The sequence below is a fragment of the Schistocerca americana genome, chromosome 8 (assembly GCF_021461395.2).
Source record: "Schistocerca americana isolate TAMUIC-IGC-003095 chromosome 8, iqSchAmer2.1, whole genome shotgun sequence".
NCBI lineage: Eukaryota > Metazoa > Arthropoda > Insecta > Orthoptera > Acrididae > Schistocerca > Schistocerca americana.
In genome coordinates this window covers 212,859,858-212,885,078 of record NC_060126.1, presented here as the reverse complement: position 1 = coordinate 212,885,078, position 25,221 = coordinate 212,859,858, and the positions used below count along the sequence as shown (strand labels likewise).

Below are 25,221 nucleotides of genomic sequence, written 5' to 3'. Positions count from 1 at the left end.
TTTGACAAGGGTTTGGCAGAATGTGGGTGACTTCTTAAGCCGGAAGTCTTCGGGCGCAAATGCTGATTATTAATCAAAATTTAAGCGGGGGCGGTTTTCGAACGCAGGGCAGACCACATTTTGATTATGAAACAAAGACGCTACCTCTAGACCACTGTGCGTGTAACAGAACTGCACCTTAACAGTTTTCAGACTTTTTCCTTGATTCTCATGATTCTAAGGGCACCCTGTACGTTTTGATGAGTGTATACCAAAATATGTGACATAAATGGCCGTATCTTTTGACTGAAGTGACTTAGAAGCTTAAAATAGACCTAAATACGTGACACAAATATGGACTTGAAGTGTCTACCCGTTCCTCAGGGAAAGGGTTCTTAACAATCGGAAAGACAGATAGACAGACAGACGAACAACAAAGCAATCCTGTAAGGTTTCCGATTTTACAGTCTGAGGCACAGGAACCGAAAAGCCACGAAGAACTTAGCAACATACACCAAAAGAGAGTATGTTGTTACCATGGTAGGCCAGACAAATCTTTGCAAGTGACCAGAAGTTCTACATAATCTGCACTCCTTCCCTTGAAAATTATGTCAGGAAGCTCATCAATTAACAAAATTTTCTTATCGTGCATGTGCAACACAGATTAAATTTGTAGGTGATTTGGGAGTATGTCCCAAGCGACTGGGAAAAAAAACGCAAATATCTCCTGTGTTAAAAGAACGGGCCCGAAAAATTGCGGGCCAGTACCCTTAACGACGCTTTCCTGCAAAATTCTTGAACATGTTCTGAGTCAGAATATGAAAAATTTCCTTGAGACGGAAAAGCTTCTGTCCACAAATCAGCACTGATTTAGAAATTATCTCACTTATGAAACTGCTTCTCTTATTCCCGCACGATGTCCTGCAAACCAGGGATGAAGAGAAACAGGCAGATTCCATATTTATAGATTTCCGGAAAGTATTTGTCATGGTGACCCACTGCAGATTGTTAACGAAGGTAGAGTATACGGAATACATTCTCAGATATGTGCTGAGTGAACTGCAGACTTCTTAAGTGCTGAAAACCAGTAAGTTGTCCTCGACAGCGAGTGTTCATCAGAGATAAGGGTACCGTCAGGGATACCCCACTCTTATTCTGTATATACCCTCGAGGTCTCTTCAAAAAATTCCAGAACTTTGTCCACAATTTTTTTCTACGCTTCCCTTTTACTTATTGTGCATGGTCTCCTTCGAAATACTCTCCCCCATAGCTGATACACCTCTTCCAACTCCATTTCAACCTCTGGAAGCAGTTTTGATACACTTCTTGCTGGATCACGCGAAGCGCCGTCTGCGAATTTTCTTTTATCTCGTCTATCGTTGCAAATCTATGTCCTTTCAACAGAGTTTTCAACTTCGAAAATAAAAAGAGGTCCGCTGGGGCCAAACTGTGAGCTGCAATGTACTACTCAATACAGTACTGGACATTAACTAACAGACGTACAACAATGAAACTTCCGGCAGTTATGCATTAAACACAGTCGTGTACAGGGATGCCAACCACATTTGGCTCCAATACACCATTGGTGCGATATTACTAATGTTCTGGAGTTTTTTGAACAGACCTCATAAATGATCTGATGAATAGGATGAGTAGTAATCTGTAGCTGTTTGCTGAAGATGCTGTAGTGTACAGGAAGGTGTCAAAGATGAGTGGCTGCAGAAAGATACAAGATGACCTTGACAGAAAACCTAGTTGATTAAATGAAAGGTAGCTTGCTCTAAATGTCGAAAACTGTAAATTAATGCAGGTGAGTAGGAAACACAGACCCGTAAGGTTCGAAAACAGCATTGGTGGTGTGCTGCTCGACACCGTCACGACTATTAAATATCTAGGTGTAACTTACAGAGCAATATGTAATGGAATGAGCACGTAAGGACGGTAGCAGGGGAGGCTAATGGCCGACTTCAGTTTATCGGGAGACTTTTACCAAAATACAGCTCAGCTATAAAGAAGATTGCGTGTAGACCTTGTGACTACTGTAGAGATTTTGATACGCTCTTGGAATTCCCAGGACTAGTATTCTGCCAGTATCAATACCAGTAAGAGTAAAAATCATTGAGATTCTCGATTCCCAAGAGGGATGATAAATGATGGACCCATTATCACGACTTCGTATTTATTCAAGTACAAATCCAAAATGAACAAGCTTTATACCAATGAAAAGAGTAAGTTTCAAAGTTTGTTTTCATAATGTTTGATATCAATTTAATAAATTTATTAATTTGTAATTAATTACTTTTTACACACATGAAACTGTATCAGCTTATAGTGATTGCACGGCAGCAGTGATACGGTTCCGCAGATCGCTCAGAGTGGTTGGTAGAGGCGGGACATAAACAGCTTCCTTTACATAACCCCATAAGAAATAGTCGCAGGTGTGAGATCAGGAGATCTCGGTGGCCAGAAGTGCCGAACCAGGTCCTCAAGTCCCCTGTGACCGATCCAGCACTTAGGAAGCTTACCATTCAAAAAGCTTCGTACATCACGGTGTCAATGGAGTGGAGCTCCATCCTGTTGGAAGATGAAGTCCTGGGAAACTTCCATAACGTGAGGGAACAGTCTTTGTTTCAACATGTCCAGGCACACGACTCTCGTTGCGGTTCTTTCCACAAGGAAAAATGTCCATACACCTTTGTACAGGATATGGTACAGAACACGTTGATCTTTGGTGAGTCTCTTTCGTGTTGCAATGCTGAATGTGGGTTTTCCAAACCCCATGTGCGAACACTGCGTCTGTTGACTTTTCCACTAAGTTGGAACATCGCTTCATTGCTAAAAATTACACGCTGTAGAAATACATTATCCTCCATCTTTGCTAGCACATAACAACAAAATGCGCGACACTTCTCTTTGTCATTGCGTTTGCGAGCCTGCACAAGCTGTAATCGGTAGGGCTTGTACAGAAAATGCAGTCTCAGAACTTTCCGTGCGGTTAGTTGGGGTATTCCAAGTTCTCGACTGGCTATATTGATAGATTTACTGGGACTGCGCACAAAATTATCTCGAATCCGTCGGACATCATCCTCTGAGACACGTGGTCACCCTGTGCTTTTTTGTTTGTACACGGTCCCAGTCTATTAAAATTGCTTAAACTAATGGCTAATGATTTAGCGAGTTGATGGTTCAATACCGAATCTGGTATGAAATGCCTGCTGCTCTGTAATTTGCGACTCACTTTTCGTGAACTCGAGAACGCAGAAATCCTTGTGCTCCACAGTCGCCTTATCACCATCACCGCCTGTCCGCGCCACCTGCCAAAAACTTTGAAACTTCCTCTTTTCATTTATATAAGGCTTGATCATTTTGTATTTGTACTTGGATACATACGAATTTTCGAAAGTGGATAAATCATCTAGAAATACCCTGTATATATATATATATACACTCCTGGAAATGGAAAAAAGAACACATTGACACCGGTGTGTCAGACCCGCCATACTTGCTCCGGACACTGCGAGAGGGCTGTACAAGCAATGATCACACGCACGGCACAGCGGACACACCAGGAACCGCGGTGTTGGCCGTCGAATGGCGCTAGCTGCGCAGCATTTGTGCACCGCCGCCGTCAGTGTCAGCCAGTTTGCCGTGGCATACGGAGCTCCATCGCAGTCTTTAACACTGGTAGCATGCCGCGACAGCGTGGACGGGAGCCGTATGTGCAGTTGACGGACTTTGAGCGAGGGCGTATAGTGGGCATGCGGGAGGCCGGGTGGACGTACCGCCGAATTGCTCAACACGTGGGGCGTGAGGTCTCCACAGTACATCGATGTTGTCGCCAGTGGTCGGCGGAAGGTGCACGTGCCCGTCGACCTGGGACCGGACCGCAGCGACGCACGGATGCACGCCAAGACCGCAGGATCCTACGCAGTGCCGTAGGGGACCGCACCGCCACTTCCCAGCAAATTAGGGACACTGTTGCTCTTGGGGTATCGGCGAGGACCATTCGCAACCGTCTCCATGAAGCTGGGCTACGGTCCCGCACACCGTTAGGCCGTCTTCCGCTCACGCCCCAACATCGTGCAGCCCGCCTCCAGTGGTGTCGCGACAGGCGTGAATGGAGGGACGAATGGAGACGTGTCGTCTTCAGCGATGAGAGTCGCTTCTGCCTTGGTGCCAATGATGGTCGTATGCGTGTTTGGCGCCGTGCAGGTGAGCGCCACAATCAGGACTGCATACGACCGAGGCACACAGGGCCAACACCCGGCATCATGGTGTGGGGAGCGATCTCCTACACTGGCCATACACCACTGGTGATCGTCGAGGGGACACTGAATAGTGCACGGTACATCCAAACCGTCATCGAACCCATCGTTCTACCATTCCTAGACCGGCAAGGGAACTTGCTGTTCCAACAGGACAATGCACGTCCGCATGTATCCCGTGCCACCCAACGTGCTCTAGAAGGTGCAAGTCAACTACCCTGGCCAGCAAGATCTCCGGATCTGTCCCCCATTGAGCATGTTTGGGACTGGATGAAGCGTCGTCTCACGCGGTCTGCACGTGCAGCACGAACGCTGGTCCAACTGAGGCGCCAGGTGGAAATGGCATGGCAAGCCGTTCCACAGGACTACATCCAGCATCTCTACGATCGTCTCCATGGGAGAATAGCAGCCTGCATTGCTGCGAAAGGTGGATATACACTGTACTAGTGCCGACATTGTGCATGCTCTGTTGCCTGTGTCTATGTGCCTGTGGTTCTGTCAGTGTGATCATGTGATGTATCTGACCCCAGGAATGTATCAATAAAGTTTCCCCTTCCTGGGACAATGAATTCACGGTGTTCTTATTTCAATTTCCAGGAGTATATATATATATATATATATATATATATATATATATATATATATATATATATAAGTGTATGTATTTAATTAATTTTGTGCAGAACCTTAAGTGTGCGAGTCCATTTTGTATTTCTACTTCCATACATATTGATTTTCGAAAGTGAATAAATCATCTAGAAAAACCCTGTCCTTGCACTAGACCAATATTTGTTTTGTTTCCCTACTTATTGACACTTCTGTTGTAAACTGCGATGAATGTTGCGACATTTGCCCACCATAACACTGGTTGAAACCTCATTGATCATGGAGTGAAGAATGTTTCTTTTGCAGCTGTGCCACCTCGAGTGCCGCCCGCCAGCCCAACAGATGACAGTACCAGCAACGACGACCCAGAACGGTCTGCACCGCCTTCCACTGCTGCAGCTGTGGTGGAAACCAGTGAAGACTCGACGCAACCACCACCCCCACTGCGGAGTGCTGCTTCTGCTCTCTAGCCCTGATAACTCTCGTAACTGCATTGCACACTTTGTAACTCCTTCAGGAGTAGTGGAGATACGAGGTACAAAGAGTTGTCAGTAGGCAACTGTTCTCTCTTACCTCCTCCTTTTTCCTCTTCTTTGCTTTTCTGTTTACCAACATGACATCCCACAGGCAATGAGTTTGTTAGAGACAGAGCATGGCTCAGTTTGAGAAGAATGAGAAACAACTTCTGTAGTATTCTTTGGCAGAAATAATCCCAGAGTATGCCAGAAATAGTGTCAAGCTTTTCCGATCACCAGAACACTTCTCCATACCAGAGCTGATGCACTCTTTGTTGGCAAGCAACTGCCTTCTATCTGGGGTAGTAGTAACCTTGAGACCTGTACTGGGACCTCACAATACTACAGACACAAACAGTCACATTACTTTTAGTCAGATTATTGTTAAGGGAGACGCCACGAACAGTCGAATAACACCTAAGGATTCGCTACAGAATCTTCTATACACAACCAATGTTCTGCTTTCAGTCCTCTTTCTTCATTAACTCTGAATTATCTGGAAATTTTGTAATCATCCTACATAAGGAATGTCAGCCCTTTGCCAGAAACTGTAATAACTACTTTAGCATCATAGAAAATGTTTTAGTAAAATGTTTAATAAAAAGTAATTTAAAAGCATTGTAAGCATGTTTCACTTTCTTTGTATTAACACTTCATGTTTCTTGTGATGATATAGAGAACTTTCATGATGTGTCCTGGTGTTGTTTGTGTGCACTAGTTACATTATTTCATTAAGCTTCTTTTCAAATTCCATAATGCTTGGAAAAATTTCTGGATATATCTTGACATTAAAATTTAATATCTCTAGTTTTGTACTTAATCATTTTTTGTTTTATGTTCTGTGTAAACCAAAGCACAGGTGAGTTTTTTCTGTTAATCATTTGGTACAGAATAGTGTGAGAGGGAAGTACATGTCTGAGACCCTGTTAGAAAATTTTTGTGGCATTTGGCTGGCAATGTACACACAGTTGTTAAGTTCAGTCAACTGCGACATTCATAACTTATGACTCAATTATGTTGTCAACAGAACACTTAAGTATATGTGCATGAGATAATAGATTTCAACCAACCAAAAACAGCTGCAGTTAGATGTGTCATCTGTATTACCACTTTCTGTTCAAGATAATAAATCATTTATAAATGCTGCACATATTCTATGGTTCTGTAACTTGTTCATATTAATGATAGATATCTGAAGTTCCTCCTACATCTTGTTGACCAAAATATTGAATATTATGATGTTATCATAATGGTGATTTACCTGCACCTTCAAGTGTGAATATGTTAAAACACCAGACAGTTTCAAATTAACAACTAAACTCAGCCATTTACAATAGATAGTCATTGTAAGTAAAGGAGGCAGTAAATAAATTGAATAATATGACACAACAGATTGCATATGATAATGATTATGAATAAATGGCAAATATGGACAAAATTTCAAAATTTATAGATAACAAATGTCTTCAGAATTTTAGAAGAAAATAAGTAGGAATAACAAGTAAAATCTTCCTAAATATACCTACATATGATTTTTATCCCTATACAATGCTTATATTCACTTTGCTGTGACCATTAAGATAAAATTAGTCTATTTCAGTGAAAGGTCTCCCCATTTTCTAAACACTTGACGAATATAAAATCTGACACCAAGCCAGATAAATCAACATTTGCATGGAGATTGTTTTAAACTTCTTTTCAGGCAATTTAGGTATTTAGTGTCTAGGGTTTCCCCTAAATCACTTCAAGCAAATGCTAAAATGGTTCCATAAAATAAGTTATGATGGACTTCTTACCCCACTGAACTCCAGTCAGAGCTAATCTTTTATCACTAAAAGTCTGACAACTTCGTATTTTCTTCTTACAATCTAATGTACAATGTGCAATGTTGTATATGATACTCACAATCAGCTAAGAGATACTGAAATTAAAAATATTGAGTATAACACTGCTTTGAACTTCAAAACTACAAAAATGATGAATAATAAAGCATAGGTTTATTTCTTCAACACTGGGCTTACACATCCATCACAAATTCAGCTTAATCAGTATGCATACTAAATTTAAGTGTGGTGTGTCACTAAAACTTTGCAAGTGAATTTCGCAGCCACATTGGGATTATATGGTGTGATAGCCCTCCACCCCCCATCCACAAAGAAGGTTTTACATTGGAACAACAGGGATTGGTTATGAAGAGATAGGTGTCTAAAGAAGGCATTTGTTCATGATGACATGTTGTTGTTGTGGTCTTCAGTCCTGAGACTGGTTTGATGCAGCTCTCCATGCTACTCTATCCTGTGCAAGCTTCTTCATCTCCCAGTACCTACTGCAACCTACATCCTTCTGGATCTGCTTAGTGTATTCATCTCTTGGTCTCCCCCTATGATTTTTACCCTCCACGCTGCCCTCCAATACTAAATTGGTGATCCCTTGATGCCTCAGAGCATGTCCTACCAACCGATCTCTTCTTCTGGTCAAGTTGTGCCACAAACTTCTCTTCTCCCCAATCCTATTCAATACTTCCTCATTAGTTATGTGATCTACCCATCTAATCTTCAGCATTCTTCTGTAGCACCACATTTCAAAAGCTTCTATTCTCTTCTTGTCCAAACTATTTACCGTCCATGTTTCACTTCCATACATGATTACACTCCATACAAATACTTTCAGAAATAACTTCCTGACACTTAAATCTATACTCGATGTTAACAAATTTCTCTTCTTCAGAAACGCTTTCCTTGCCATTGCCAGTCTATATTTTATATCCTCTCTACTTCGTCCATCATCAGTTATTTTGCTCCCCAAATAGCAAAACTCCTTTACTACTTTAAGTGTCTCATTTCCTAATCTAATACCCTCAGCATCACCCGACTTAACTCGACTACATTCCATTATCCTCGTTTTGCTTTTGTTGATGTTCATCTTATATCCTCCCTTCAAGACACCATCCATTCCGTTCAACTGCTCTTCCAAGTCCTTTGGTGTCTCTGACAGAATTACAATGTCATCGGCGAACCTCAAAGTTTTTATTTCTTCTCCATGGATTTTAATACCTACTCCAAATTTTTCTTTTGTTTCCTTTACTGCTTGCTCAATATAGAGATTGAATAACATCGGGGAGAGGCTACAACCCTGTCTTACTCCCTTCCCAACCACTGCTTCCTTTTCATGTCCCTCAACTCTTATAACTGCCATCTGGTTTCTGTAAAAGTTGTAAATAGCCTTTCGCTCCCTGTATTTTACCCCTGCCACCTTTAGAATTTGAAAGAGAGTATTCCAGTCAACATTGTCAAAAGCTTTCTCTAAGTCTACAAATGCTAGAAACGTAGGTTTGCCTTTCCTTAATCTTTCTTCTAAGATAAGTCGTAAGGTCAGTATTGCCTCACGTGTTCCAGTATTTCTACGGAATCCAAACTGATCTTCCCCGAGGTCAGCTTCTACTAGTTTTTCCATTCGTCTGTAAAGAATTCGTGTTAGTACTTTGCAGCTGTGGCTTATTAAACTGATTGTTCGGTAATTTTCACATCTGTCAACACCTGCTTTCTTTGGGATTGGAATTATTATATTCTTCTTGATGTCTGAGGGTATTTCGCCTGTTTCATACATCTTGCTCACCAGATGGTAGAGTTTTGTCAGGACTGGCTCTCCCAAGGCCGTCAGTAGTTCCAATGGAATGTTGTCTACTCCGGGGGCCTTGTTTCGACTCAGGTCCTTCAGTGCTCTGTCAAACTCTTCACGCAGTATCGTATCTCCCATTTCATCTTCATCTACATCCTCTTCCATTTCCATAATATTGTCCTCAAGTGCATCGCCCTTGTATAGACCCTCTATATACTCCTTCCACCTTTCTGCTTTCCCTTCTTTGCTTAGAACTGGGTTTCCATCTGAGCTCTTGATGTTCATACATGTGGTTCTCTTATCTCCAAAGGTCTCTTTAATTTTCCTGTAGGCAGTATCTATCTTACCCCTAGTGAGATAAGCCTCTACATCCTTACATTTGTCCTCTAGCCATCCGTGCTTAGCCATTTTGCACTTCCTGTCGATCTCATTTTTGAGACGTTTGTATTCCTTTTTGCCTGCTTCATTTACTGCATTTTTATATTTTCTACTTACCCCTATTTCATTTTGTATTTATAACCGTGTATTCATCTGACCAGAAGTCTAATTCCTCCTGCCACCGAAGTCCACTAATTCCCACTACTCGTATATCTAACTTTATCCTATCCATTTCCCTTTTTAAATTTTCTAACCTATCTGCCCGACTAAGGGATCTGACATTCCACGCTCCGATCCTCCTGAGTATTTCCCTTCCGGAGATCCGGATGGGGGACTATTTTAACTCTGGAGTATTTTACCCAAGCGGACGTCATCATCATTTAATCATACAATAAATCTGCATGCCCTCGGGAAAAATTACGGCCGTAGTTTCCCCTTGCTTTCAGCCGTTCGCAGTACCAGCACAGCAAGGCCGTTTTGGTTATTGTTACAAGGCCAGATCAGTCAATCATCCAGACTGTTGCCCTTGCAACTACTGAAAAGGCTGCTGCCCCTCTTCAGGAACCACACGTTTGTCTGGCCTCTCAACAGATACCCCTCCGTTGTGGTTGTACCTACGGTACGGCTATCTGTATCGCTGAGGCACGCAAGCCTCCCCACCAACGGCAAGGTCCATGGTTCATGGGGGGGAATCTTTTAATAGTCATACGACAACCGGTGATATATATATATATATAAAAAAGAGAATTTAAATAATATAATAATAATGACATAATAAACGTAAATGTGGTTTGTTTGCACATGGTACTGGAGTTTCATCACACACTCCTGCAGCCCAGTGAGGGTTATACGGTGCATTAATCCTCCATCAATCATCCAGGAAAAGGTTCGTTTGGAACTGCAGGGGTAAAGTTCGAAGATATGAGTGTCAAAAGATGGCATCACACTAATGAACTTCTTATAGGAAGACAGTGAAGCAGCTTGAAATTGAGTGCTGAAGTGGCTGACACTAGTCAGAAGTCTCCTTCCAGAATGTTTGAGAATGCTGGAGAAAGTTGTAGAATATTCAAGAATGTTATAGAATCTTCCATAAAATTCGAAATTAGAGACTCTTCTAGATACAGAGGTAATCCAGAATTAACTGGAGGTACATTACTTACACATTCTGGGCATTTTCGGCAAACATTGCCAGTTATTGCAAAACTAACTCCAGTGTATGAAATCAATGCATGTTTGAAGAAATCATTTATTTGCCCTGGAATGAAGAAAGTAAATTAAGAACAAGCATGATAGTCCAAGTCACCAATGATGAAGAAGCGAAACGTTCTGTCGAAAAACTCTTACAAGTTAGTGAAGGCACTCACCCAGTTGATTGCATAACAGGTCAAATCCAACTTACAAATGATTTATGGAACATTGTCAACAGCCTGAATGAATTAATAGTTTTTCTGAACATTGTTGGTTGTTTGAAAGAACCATTCTTGCAGTAAGAAATAAAGTAACTGTCGATAGTGAAATGGTCATGACAATTATCAAACAGTATAACTGAAGCAAAGATACTACCAGGAAAATATAAAGAAAAACCAGCAGTTATTCTAAGGATTTGCTTGTATCTACCAATCTGATGTATCAGTTTGAAAGAATTAGGCTTTCCTCATGGTGAGTGATTTGAGGGTTGGGAATAAGTTAATTAAGTATGAAATATAGAGAAAACAAAACAGACTTTTCTTTCATTAAATTAAATGCATCTGTGTTGATAAGCTTTATAATTTCTATATATTAGCACATTTTACTTCCAGTCGCTGGTGTTTCTGTCACATACTACCCTGCATACTATAGTGCTTGTGTGGTGGTAGCTATTTCTGGAAATATGAGCGTTTGAAGTGGTCACTATCACACTGTGGTGGTTACCAAAACATCTTCCATCTCTTCACATCAATGTACAATTGAAGGAAAAAAATCCGAGATTTATCTGTGTTGCTAATCTTTTATGAACATCTTTCAGGGTTAATTAATATTTTTGAATGTTGTATGCGATTCTCAAATGTTCTAGATTTTAGAATGTTTTAGTAAGTTCCTGAATTTTTTAACATTCTCAGATGTTTTGGAATGTTCACTATGTTGTATAAAGAAAAATTAGGGTATTGTTAAATACTTCAGTGGATTTAAGGCTACTAGAGATGACTTTTGAGCATTCAAGAGTACTTTTTAGTGTGGTACACTAATATATTTAAAATTTTTTGCATGTTTATTTTTACTGTGATCTCAAATGAACTGGATGTTCATAGAAAACTAATGAAAACACAAACCATGTGCAGTTTATCTTTTTCAGCTACAGAAGTATAAAATCTATTGGAGTGTTTAGGTGAGAGATATTCTGTGACCAAATTAATCTTATGACATAATCTCAATTCAGTTGAAAATATTAGATTACTAGATATAGAAATACAGTACAAAAAAATCAGAAATGAACTTTAAAATTAAGAATTATAAATATCGTAGGATCAGTTTGCCAAAGGTTTCAGCTTTCGCTGTATCACAACAGAAATAATTTTCAGTAATACTATTCTCAAATTGATCTATATATTGAAACATTATTGAAAGTATATTAATTTAAAATTTCACCTTTTATTTTTATTCACTTTGCACCAGAATTTATCACTTCCAAATCCACAATAATCATCACTTATTTGCAAACCTCAAGGGGGTAGCCCTGTTTGAATGCGTGAAAACTAGACAATTTTTCGTGATTTTTTCAAGTCAAATAAAATGTATTACTAAAACTGATGAAATAGTTATATTGCTTACACTTTTGTCTTTAATAAATCTTTTTCATGTCCTAGTCATGCACTTCCTGTAACCACTGAACCAGGTAGAAGGACCCCTTACAGCCAGAATACTGGTCATCGACAGGAACCCCAAAGCCTTCATACTGGACCTGCAACATATTAATTTTGCATAAGTCATTTTATATACATTTTCTTTCAATATCTATGGGATAACTAGAAAATTATCACTTCTAAGAAAATGGTTGCATGTTGAAACAAATGACATTTTCTTTCCCACAAAAATCGAGACAAAATCGTTCATCCAATATACACTTTTGAAGATATCACAAAACCGCTGTTAACACTGACACCGAATTCAGTCCAGACTGACAGCTTTAAATTCCGATCAAAATCGTATGCATCATTCTCACATTACTTTTCTTCCCAATTGAGAAGTACGATTTCGAGGAAAACGCAGTTAAAGATTTGGGTTATATTTTTTGCAGTTAAGTTAAACATAACTCTAATCAGCGATCCCTGTATCATACAGCAATTCTTACAGATCTAAAAGGAGGTCCTCCTCCAACTTTTCATGATTATCGTGGTTCTGCAGACCTCTTTAGTAGCTTCTGTCATCTGCTGCTCTGCTCGCTCGATATGCTTTTCGACTGATTTTGTGTAGAAGTTGTAACAGGCTGGTCAGATCTCAAGTTCGAGCACATCCATAATTTCCATAATGCCTGATAGGCCACCACTGATATGACATATGGACTATTTTTGCCCCACTGTCTTAATAGATGTCATATCAGCCTGTACCTTCTACTTATCAGTGTTTTCCAATATTCCTTTCCTCTCCGATTCTCCACAGGACCTCCTCATTCCTTACCATATCAGTCCATTTCATTTTTAACATTGGTCTGTAGCACCACGTCTCAAATGCTTCGATTCTCTTCTGTTCCAGTTTTCCCACAGTCCATGTTTCACTACCATACAATGCTGTGCTCCAAAAACATATTCTCAGAAATTTCTTCCTCAAGACCTAGTAGACTTCTCTTGACTAGGAATGTCCTTTTTGCCAGTGCTTTCGATGTCCTCCTTGCCCCATCCATCATTGGTTATTTTGCTGCCTAGGTAACAGAATTCCTTAACTTCATCTACTTCGTGATCATCAGTCCTGATGTTAAGTTTCTCACTGCTCTCATTTCTACTAGTTCTCATTACTTTCGTTTTTCTTCGGTTTACTCTCAATCCATATTCTGTACGCATCAGACTGTCCATTCCATTCAGTTGGTCATGTAATTCTTCTTCACTTTCATTCGGGATAGCAATGTCATCAACGAATCGTATCCTTCATATCCTTTCACCTCGAATTTTAATTCCACTCCTGAACTTTCTTTTATTTCCATAATTACTTTTTCGATGTACAGACTGAACAGAAGAGGCGAACGACTACAGCCCTAAGTTACAGCCTTTTTAATCGGAGCATTTCGTTCTTGGTCGTCCACTCTTATTATTCCCTCTTGCTTCTCGCCCGTATTGTATATTACATGTCTCTCTTTACAGCTCACCCCTCTTTTTCTCAGAATTTCGAATATCTTGGACTATTTTACACTGCAGAAAGCTTTTCCTAGGTTGAAAAATCCTATGAACGTGTTTTCTATAGTCTTGCTTCCATTATCAACCCCAGTGTCAGAATCGCCTCTCTCGTCCTTTTACCTATCATAAAGCCAAACTGATCGTCATCTAACACATGCTCAATTTTCTTACCATTCTTCTAGAAATTATTCTTGTCAGCAACTTTGATGCATGAACTGTTAAGCTGATTGTGCGATAATTCTCGCACTTGTCAGCTCTTGCCATCTTCGAGATTGAATGATGTTTTTTCCGAAAGTCAGATGGTATGTCACCGGACTCATACATTCTACACACCAACTTGAAAAGTCATTTTGTTGCCACTTCCCCCAGTGATTTTAGAAATTCTGATGGAATGTTATCTATCCTTTCTGCCTTATTTGATCTTAAGACCCCCAAAGATCTTTTGAATTCTGATTCTAATATGGGGGCCCCTGTCTCTTCTAAATCGACTCCAGTTTCTTCTTCTATCGCATCATTAAAATCTTCCCCCTCACAGATGCTTTCAATGTATTCTTTCTACCTATCTGCTCTCTCCTCTGCATTTAACAGTGAAATTCCCATTGCACTCTTAATGTTATCACGCTTTCTTTTAATGTTGCCAAAGGTTGTTTTGATTTTCCTGTATGCTGAGTAAGTCCTACCAACCATAATTCCTTTTTCGATTTCCCCACATTTTTCATGGAGCCATTTCTTCTTAGCTTCACTGCTCTTCCTATTTATTTCATTCCTCAGTGACTTGTTTTTCTGTATTCCTGAGTCTCCCAGAAAATTGTTGTGCTACCTCCTTTCATCAATCAATTGAAGTATTTTTTCTGTTGCCCATGGTTTTTTCGCACTTACCTTCTTTGTACCTGTGTTTTCCTTCCCAACTTCTGTGATCGCCATTTTTAGGGAAGTCCATCCCTCTTCAATTGTATTGCCTACTGAGCTATTCCTTACTGCTGTATCTATAGCCTTAGAGAACTTGAAATGTATCTCATCCTTCCTTAGTACTTCTGCATCCCACTTCTTTGTGTATTGATTCTTCCTGACTAATGTCTTAAACTTCAGCCTACTGTTCATCACTACTGAATTGTGATCTGAGTCTGTATCTGCTCCTGGGTATGCCTTACAATCCAGTATCTGATTTCGGAATCTCTGTCTGACCATGATGTAATCTAAATGAAATCTTCCAGTATCAACCAGCCTTTTCCAAGCATACCTCCTCCTGTTGTGATTCCTGAAAAGAGTATTCACTGTAACTAGCCGAAATTTATTACAGAACTCAATTAATTTTTCTCCTCTCTCATTCCTTGTCTTGAGCCGATATTCTCCTGTAACCTTTTCTTCTACTCCTTCCCCTAGAACTGCATTCCAGTCCCCCATGACTGCTGGATTTTCGTCTCCCTTTACATACTGTATTATCCTTTCAATACCCTTGTACACATTCTCTTCATCTTCAGTTTGTGACATCGGTATGTATACCTTAACTACCGTTGTCGGTATTGGTTTGCAATAACCATGCTAGTTAACTGTTCACAGTAACACACTCTCTGTCATAACTTCCTATTCATAACGAATCCTACTCACATTGTACCATTTCCTGCTGATATTACCCCATACTCATCTGACCAGATATCCTTATCTTCTTTCCACTTTACTTCACTGACCCCTACTATATCTAGATTGAGTCTTTGCATTTACCTTTTCAGATTTTCTAGTTTGCCTACCATTGTCAAGCTTCTGACATTCCACACCCCGACTCATAGAAAGTTATCCTTCCATTGATTAACCAACCTTTTTCTCGTGGTGACCTCCCCCTCCCAGAGATCAGAATAGGGGACTATTTCAGAATCTTTTGCTAAAGGAGAGATCATCATGATACTTCTTCAGTTGCAGTCCACTTGTCCTGTGGATAGACATTATGTGTCTTTAATGTAGTGGTTTCCATTGCCTTCTGCATCCTCATACCATTGATCTTTGTTGTTTCTTCCACCTTCAGGGACAGTTTCCCACACCTAGGACAAGAGTGCTCTGAACCTCTGTCCACTCCTCTGCCCTCTTTGACAACGCCATTGACAGACTGAGGGTGAATTCTTATGCCAGAAATCTTCAGCCACCAATGCTAATTACTAATTAAAATTTAAGCATTATAAAAGGATTTCTTCCACCTCTTGCTACCTAGATATTAACAAGATTTTACACATTAATGTTCTTCCCTATTAATTTAAAATAACCCATAATTATATTATCAAAGTGACCATTATCGCAGGTAAATTAGCATCAAGGAGGCAAGAAAACTAGGTTGTCTCAATGATACAATCATTAGAGATAAAGTACTTAGCTATATTGTGTTAGAATGCTCCAATAGGAACTATTCTGGCAGTTGACTTAATCAGTCCAGAAAAGCACAGAATATCTAAAGGTAAACAGATTGGGTTTGAGAGACACTTTACTGAAATGCAGTTTGAATTAACTCATTAATCCACAGTATCTGTTAATTCTGTATCTACATTGTGCAATCCTCCATGAACATTATATCTGTAATTTAAATCTTTTTAATCACCTTGACCATTTTCTCTTCTTACCAGATTCATCTAATAGATAAACTCTTTAGACTGTTTTTCGAATTTTTCTTGTTTGATTTTAGTGCAAAGTTATCAGTAGCCAGGTGCAACCTTTTTAAAGTAGAGTTGTAATTTACATCTTAACTTATCTGCAGTTACACTGCCCATAATTCCTCAAGTTTGCTGCTGCTGTGGCGAATGCAACCAATTGAAATGTATAGAAACATGATAAAATTGCAATACAAACATTATTAACACAAAATTTCAACTTAGTTTTTTAAATTATCTTAAAGGACTTTGGGTTCCCTTAAAGAATCACTGATACCATAAGAAGTATCAGTATGAGTCATCTTTCCCTTTATATAAATTGACTGAATTTTATTAAAGGAATGGAGCAATTTGATGTCACATATACATCAAGGCTCTATAGATGATTAAGGTAATAAATATGAGTAAAAGAGTGCTTCTAACACTATGTCCTAAACAGTTCAAAAGCAATGGCAAAACTGACATATAATAACTGCAATCTTATTGCCAGTAGTATGTTCCTTTGTAATAAAAAAACCTTTAGCCAATTTACACAAAATGTTGCAAAAGGAATATTTTTGTGTAATGTAGTTTTCACTTATACACTCCTGGAAATGGAAAAAAGAACACATTGACACCGGTGTGTCAGACCCACCATACTTGCTCCGGACACTGCGAGAGGGCTGTACAAGCAATGATCACACGCACGGCACAGCGGACACACCAGGAACCGCGGTGTTGGCCGTCGAATGGCGCTAGCTGCGCAGCATTTGTGCACCGCCAGCCGTCAGTGTCAGCCAATTTGCCGTGGCATACGGAGCTCCATCGCAGTCTTTAACACTGGTAGCATGCCGTGACAGCGTGGACGTGAACCATATGTGCAGTTGACGGACTTTGAGCGAGGGCGTATAGTGGGCATGCGGGAGGCCGGGTGGACGTACCGCCGAATTGCTCAACACGTGGGGCGTGAAGTCTCCACAGTACATCGATGTTGTCGCCAGTGGTCGGCGGAAGGTGCACGTGCCCGTCGACCTGGGACCGGACCGCAGCGACGCACGGATGCACGCCAAGACCGTAGGATCCTACGCAGTGCCGTAGGGGACCGCACCGCCACTTCCCAGCAAATTAGGGACACTGTTGCTCCTGGGGTATCGGCGAGGACCATTCGCAACCGTCTCCATGAAGCTGGGCTACGGTCCCGCACACCGTTAGGCCGTCTTCCGCTCACGCCCCAACATCGTGCAGCCCGCCTCCAGTGGTGTCGCGACAGGCGTGAATGGAGGGACGAATGGAGACGTGTCGTCTTCAGCGATGAGAGTCGCTTCTGCCTTGGTGCCTATGATGGTCGTATGCGTGTTTGGCGCCGGGCAGGTGAGCGCCACAATCAGGACTGCATACGACCGAGGCACACAGGGCCAACACCCGGCATCATGGTGTGGGGAGCGATCTTCTACACTGGCCGTACAACACTGGTGATCGTCGAGGGGACACTGAATAGTGCACGGTACATCCAAACCGTCGTCGAACCCATCGTTCTACCATTCCTAGACCGGCAAGGGAACTTGCTGTTCCAACAGGACAATGCACGTCCGCATGTATCCCGTGCCACCCAACGTGCTCTAGAAGGTGTAAGTCAACTACCCTGGCCAGCAAGATCTCCGGATCTGTCCCCCATTGAGCATGTTTGGGACTGGATGAAGCGTCGTCTCACGCGGTCTGCACGTCCAGCACGAACGCTGGTCCAACTGAGGCGCCAGGTGGAAATGGCATGGCAAGCCGTTCCACAGGACTACATCGAGCATCTCTACGATCGTCTCCATGGGAGAATAGCAGCCTGCATTGCTGCGAAAGGTGGATATACACTGTACTAGTGCCGACATTGTGCATGCTCTGTTGCCTGTGTCTATGTGCCTGTGGTTCTGTCAGTGTGATCATGTGATGTATCTGACCCCAGGAATGTGTCAATAAAGTTTCCCCTTCCTGGGACAATGAATTCACGGTGTACTTATTTCAATTTCCAGGAGTGTATAACTGCATGTTACAGTGTCTGAAATACATATTGAGGGTATAAGAGGAAGGAATTGTAATGTAAATGTCTGTAATACCACTGTAAGAAACACTAAATAACCATGAAATAAGCACTTAGGCAACTTTGAAATTCACTTACTAACACAGGGAATTTGTGCAGTGTGGTGGTTAAGGAGGATTTTGAAATTCATTAAATGAGCTTAAGACTATACTGGAAGGAATAAAAAAAATTTATTTGTACGATTTTTCAGGATCACAAGCATTGCGTAATCATGCAATTAATATTGAATAAGTTGGTGTATTTTCAGAGTGACACTTTTCATCACTTTCAGTATCATACAACCCATTCTGGAAAACACTTACTGTATCCCTGTGAAAGTGGAGCTTGTCAGTAATCCTCCAATTATTACCACAATGTTTTGTTAAAACTTGACCATATCTGACATTCTGTTTTGATCAGGTTCAGGTAAATGGTATTGACTGGACCTAGTTTGGTATCCAATTCAGTTTTCTCCACCTTTGTTCCATCTTTTGTTATCATACATCATTTCTGTATGGTTGTTACCCATGATCTTTAATATTTTACAAAATATTGTAATATAGAATCTCTTCCACTGACTAAATTTGAAGCACTATGATGCCAGATTCTTGAAATACTAGCTGCTTGATCTTTTTAGTGGATCACTTGTTATATTTAATGTGTACCATACAGAAAATTATGCTATAATTTCCCTCTATCTTAGTATTTCTATTATTGCAAAAAAACCTGCCAGTTTCATTGTGTTAGCAGGGTCTCTGAATGAAGAAATTTACTCCTGTGTTTACAAATGTAGGCTTCCATGGCCATTGTCACATTCAATAAGATTTTTCTGTGTTTGTGGTCACAGAGTCAATAGACAAAACTACTGACATTTTGGTCCCTGTTCAGACGTGAAGAAGGTCATTTACAACAGGGACCAAAACATCGTTAATTTTATATATTAACAATGCAGTCACAAACCCAGAAAATATTTAATGCTTCTGTGTTTCTCTTTTTACCCTCTAAGCCAGTTTATCAGGGCCAGCTTTATGGTCATAGGAAAAAACCACTGATAGTTATTCACAGAATAGGCTAACTATGGTATAAACGTGAGTACACACAATATGATACCATAACTGAAACAGTATCCTCATTCAATTACAATTAAATAAAGAGTCCAATATATTCTTTATTCTGTTGGGTCAGTAAGTGATATGTCATACATCTGTGAAACTCAGAAAAAAATGGGATAAAACATGTGAGATTTTCACACCCAAATGTTTGTACATGGACTGGGTGAACAGCTGAGCCAGAAGTATGACAGACTTAAAAAGGATTAAGGAATATTATGTCTAGCAAAGGCAATAGTGTTTGCAAACCGGTGGTGACCGGTGCATGGACCATTTCGCATTATAAACAATATAGTATGTGAGAGGACAAATATCTTATGCATTCCAAGACAAGCTAACATGCCCTAGCTCCTGTGATTATTATAATTCTACATACTGCAGTATCAATTTGAAATAGTGATTTCTTTGCCTAAAAGTGATTCTAGGCTCTTCATAAAATATTGTGGATTATGTAGTATTTATAGAGTATCCTGCTATCTCCAGTAACATAAATATCAATGAGCAACTCATATAGACTCGCAATTCTGAAGTAATACTAATTGGCTAGCTTGCTGTATTTACATAATTGAATGATTAATTAGTGGAAGTAATAAATTCTTGCCCTATGTTTCCACATTCACTTTTCAACTACTTTTGCAGTTCTTGCAAAAACACAGATCCAATTTTTATCATGTGGTTCTTATAATAATTACACTACTGGCCATTAAAATTGCTACATCACGAAGATGACATGCTACAGACGCGATATTTAACCTGCAGGAAGAAGATGCTGTGATATAAAAATGTTTAGCTTTTCAGAGCTTTCACACAAGTTTGGCGCCGGTGGCGACACCTACAACGTGCTGACATGAGGAAAGTTTCCAACCGATTTCTCATACACAAACAGCAGTTGACAGGCGTGGCCTGGTGAAATGTTGACGTGATGCCTCATGTAAGGAGGAGAAATGCGTGCCATCACGTTCTCGACTTTGATAAAGGTCGGATTGTAGCCCATCGCGATTGCGGTTTATCGTATCGTGACATTGCTGCTCAAGTTGGTCGAGATCCAATGACTGTTAGCGAATATAGAATCGGTGGGTTCAGGAGGGTAATACAGAACGCCGTGCCGGGTCCCAACGGCCTCGTATCACTAGCAGTCGAGATGACAGGCATCTTATCCGCATCGCTGTAACGGATCGTGCAGCCACGTCTCGATCCCTGAGTCAACAGATGGGGACGTTTGCAAGACAAAACAATCTTCTGCACGAACAGTTCGACGACGTTTGCAGCAGCATGGACTATCAGCTCTTAGACCATGGCTGCGGTTACCCTTGAAGCTGCATCACAGACAGGAGTGCCTGCGATGGTGTACTCAACGACGAACCTGGGTGCACGAATGGCAAAACGTCATTTTTTCGGATGAATCGAGGTTCTGTTTACAGCATCATGATGGTCGCATCCGTGTTTGGCGACATCGCATTGAACGTACATTGGAAGTGTGTATTTGTCATCGCCATACTGGCATATCACCCGGCATGATGGAAAATGGACAGTGGACGTCACATTTCAGATGTGTTACGACCTGTGGCTCTACCCTTCATTCGATCCCTGCAAAACCCCTATTTCAGCAAGATAATGCACGACCGCATGTTGCAGGTCATGTACGGGCCTTTCTGGATACAGAAAATGTTCCACTGCTGCCCTGCCCAGCACATTCTCCAGATCTCTCACCAACTGAAAAAGTCTGGTCAATGGTGGCCGAGCAACTGGCTTGTCACAATACGCCAGTCACTACTCTTGATGAACTGTGGTATTGTGTTGAAGCTGCATGGGCAGCTGTACCTGTACACGCCATCCAAGCTCTGTTTGACTCAATACCCAGGCGTACCAAGGCCGGTATTATGACCAGAAGTGGTTGTTCTGGGTACTGATTTCTCAGGATCTATGCACCCAAATTGCGAGAAAATGCAATCAGTTCTAGTATAATGTATTTGTCCAATGAATACCCGTTTATCATCTGCATTTCGTCTTAGCGTAGCAATTTTAATGGCCAGTAATGTATATTGGACATAAATGGAGAAGAACAACGGTTGCTAATATTTACAATGAGTAACAATAGCTCTTTTTATTTCAGCAGTATACTGACACACATCCATGTTAATATAAATAAATATTTTGATTCACCTGGACATTGCAGGAATAGTACCTTTTGTATTTATAACTTTGGCTTTGGCAAACGTTTCTAGCAGCTGAGGGAGAGAGGCTGTTCCACTCATTTATCTCTTGGCTTAAGGTTTTATGCTGGCTATGCTATGCTGCTGACCATACTGTTACTATTTATGTCTGCCATCAGATAATTAATTGATATTCTGTTGATAAACCCATCAATTTTTTTATTATCCGGCAGCTAGTTTCAGCAATGCAATTTGACAACCCATTTAAATCACTAGGGTCTTATTTTTAAAATTTTTGATGATGCATACCACATGTCTTCAATTTTGAAATGTAAATTATATATGACTGTGCATGTATGTGCCCATTCACATATAATGTATAAATGTTGCATGATGCTATTGTTTGTTACAACAATACGTCATTTACAAAAGCTGTCCAGAACTATTTTAAGAAGATTTTATGTGCAATTAATTGTTGCCACATAAACCACAGTCAAGAATCATAAAAGCTTCTTCATAAGCAATTTAATCCACTACACTGTGGGACTGCATATATTTAACAGCCACAGACAAATGTCTGAAGTGTGAATATTTTAAATGTTCTTGTACAGTATCTACTGTATCTACTTCTTGTAAGCTATAAGACTGCACAGTAGATTGTCAGATATCTCTTACTCATAGAATTATAAGTTGTCAAGTTGTATATGATGCCTCATGGTTACAGGAACAAGCTGTAAACATATTTCGCCACATACAATTTGTTATTGTTCATGTACTAATGTTATCTCAGATTCAAATACATTAAATTCTCTACTGTAAATGAGTATAGGTCATTGTATAAAATACATGGTACACTGACGAGCCACAACGTTTTGACCACTGCTCACCACAAGATTGTTCACAACTTGGTAGTTGTGCAAATGTGACATGGTAAGGGAAGTATATAAGTAGTATAGAGATGGTGGAGAATAATTCTAGAAATGGTATGGGCCACAATTGCGGAAATTCACTGACACAAGAGACTCTGACGAAGGGCAGATTCTGATGGCCCAGTGCCTGGGAACAAGCACCTCGAATATGGTGAAGGTGGGTGGCTGTTGGTGTGCTATTGTTGTGAGCATCTGAGGAAAGTGGTTGAAAAACAGTGAAACCACGAGCAGGTATTTGACGACTGCACCTCACAACATGGAGGTTGGAGGACGTCCTGCTCTGTAAAACAGGAAAAATCTGCAGTACATCCGGTCAAAGAGTACATTGCCAGTGCAGGTGTAAGTCTTTCACTGCATGAAGTTCAGCGCACCTTTTTGAATATGAGGTTCTATAGCAGACAACTGCTATGTCCTCCCATGTTGACCCAACTACATAGTCAGTTATGACAGCAGTGGGCACAGGTTGAGTGTGATTGAACTGTAGATCAATGACAGCAAGCTGATTGGTCAAATGGATCAAAAATATTGTTACATAACATCAATGGTCGAATTCATATATGCCATCATGCAGCTGCTCGAAACATGCACTGTGCCACGAATGCAACTAGCTGAGGGCTGTGTTACGCAATGGGGGCCATTAACCTGGGTTTCTAAGGGATCTGTGGTAGTAATGGAAAGTACCATAACATCTGTGGACCATATGAACATCAATGCAGCACACCTGCATCCCGCCACGTTCGATGTTATCTTTGACCTCAGTGGCATTTTGTAGCAGGTAACAGCCCATGTCACAAGGCCAGAATATGCTGCAGTGGTTTGATGAGCTTACACTGATGTCTTGGCAAGCACATTTTTCTTATCTGAACTTGGTGGAAAACAGCTGGAACGTTATTGGGCGCCAAAATCACACTCACAAACCACCAGCCTATAATTTGCAGGAATTGTGTATCCTGTGTGCAGAAATCTGGTATCTCATTTGTTCAGAAAGTTACCAAAGATCTGTTGAATCTACGCCACTCGGAAATGCTGTTGTACTGCATTCCCTAGGTGGACCAGTATGCTACTGCATGCTCATAACATTTTCGCTCATCATTGTATTGTGTGTATTGCAGATTAAACCAAAATTTCACTACCTAGAGACTTAAGATTTATAAGGAGTTATGTGTGGATCAACATGCTGGTGCAAATGAAGCTAAGTTGAAGAAATGTTGTTGTACTCTGCTATTTTCTTTAGTGTGTTTGAAAACTCAGGAGCAAGGGACACAACGAATTGTGAGACTCTTAAAAATAGTCATGCTGGCTTTCCACTTCTTAATATCAATGGACAACTCCAACTGATGGAAAGAATCCGCTCAATAAAAGTACCTGAGTTTTTGAACAAAAAAAAAAACCTGAGAAACCTGTTGTATGCCATAGAGCTCCAAGCAACTACTCACCTCATACTAAATTCGACCCAAATCGAAAGACAAATTCTTCAGTAAAGGGTAGAAATAGAGTATATGGTTCACAAAAACCTATCTCTGACAGTAAAAGTGATGAAAATCGATGAGAAGTTAGCGCCAATTTTGTTTCTTTCAACACTAACGAGCCTGTCGTCTTAATAACTCCAGTAAAAATGATAATGGTTTTCTGTCAGTATTAGGCTGTTTGCAAAAAGACACAACCGGTAATGGGATAGTGTGGAACAATATTTTCTGCTGTAAATATACTGTTACTGTGGAAACAGAAGAACTACCCTTAGCATCAGAGGATGGAAGAAAGAATGCTGACTTATTCTGTTCAATGAGTCTCCACCGAGCAGATTTTTTGCAGTATTGTTGGACCTACTTTTTGCTAAATAAAAAGGCGAACAGTGAAAAATCTCTAGCAATGACGACACAGTGACACGAAAACGTTCAGCAGGAGATAAATTTGTGGCTCAGCCAGCTTGACAGACATAATCCCAGTTTTTATATTAAATAAAATAACATGATATTGATTTCTTCATTCTCTTATGAAGTAATGACACGAATTATTGAAATAGCAGTAAGGAAAAACACGTGTCCAAGTTAATGCTGGATACTATTGACTTAATGAATAATGCAGTAATGCTGAAGAGACAGGTGCAGACTTATTTGTAAGTTATACTACTCACATCCTCATTTAGAAGATCAGGAAGACTGTAGATCCCTCCAACAGACGAAATATAGCAATATATTCTAAATCGATGTAGTCTTCGAAATACTTTGCCCTACATCCGATTTTCTTATCGCGTTCTACTTTGACAAACAATTTTGGAAAATCTCATTATCACTATTTGCTTCTATAGTTATTTCTACTACTATGCGCTCTTATGTATTTGCCAGGTAACCTCTCTAATGGTGCAGTTCCATTTCGGCAGCTGAGATGACTACACCTGCATGATCTAAGCTTACAATTGGAGCTGTGTGAGTTATGAGCCCCCTATGCAAACACCAAAGCCGCGCCCCTCAGATTCTCTATGACGTCGTGGCACAGAACGGAAATATATTTTTCTGATTTTCATGCTGTAAAAACACTTGGTCATACACAAAACTAAGCCACATCCGTTTCTGCGCATATATTTTTAGTAAATGTTTTACATTTCTCGTGAAACAACAAAAATAG

General features: G+C 40.4%; 1 protein-coding gene across 1 annotated transcript in view; it reads left to right on the top strand.

Moving 5' to 3' along the window:
* The window catches only part of LOC124545281 (clathrin coat assembly protein AP180-like), a 156,930-nt gene extending 150,424 nt beyond the window's left edge, over positions 1-6,506 (top strand). Inside the window, exon 6 of the mRNA XM_047124164.1 lies at positions 5,157-6,506. Coding sequence (XP_046980120.1) covers positions 5,157-5,320 — 164 coding nt within the window. The 3' untranslated portion in view covers positions 5,321-6,506. The remainder of the gene's footprint in view (positions 1-5,156) is intronic.
* Positions 6,507-25,221: the final 18,715 nt, after the last annotated feature.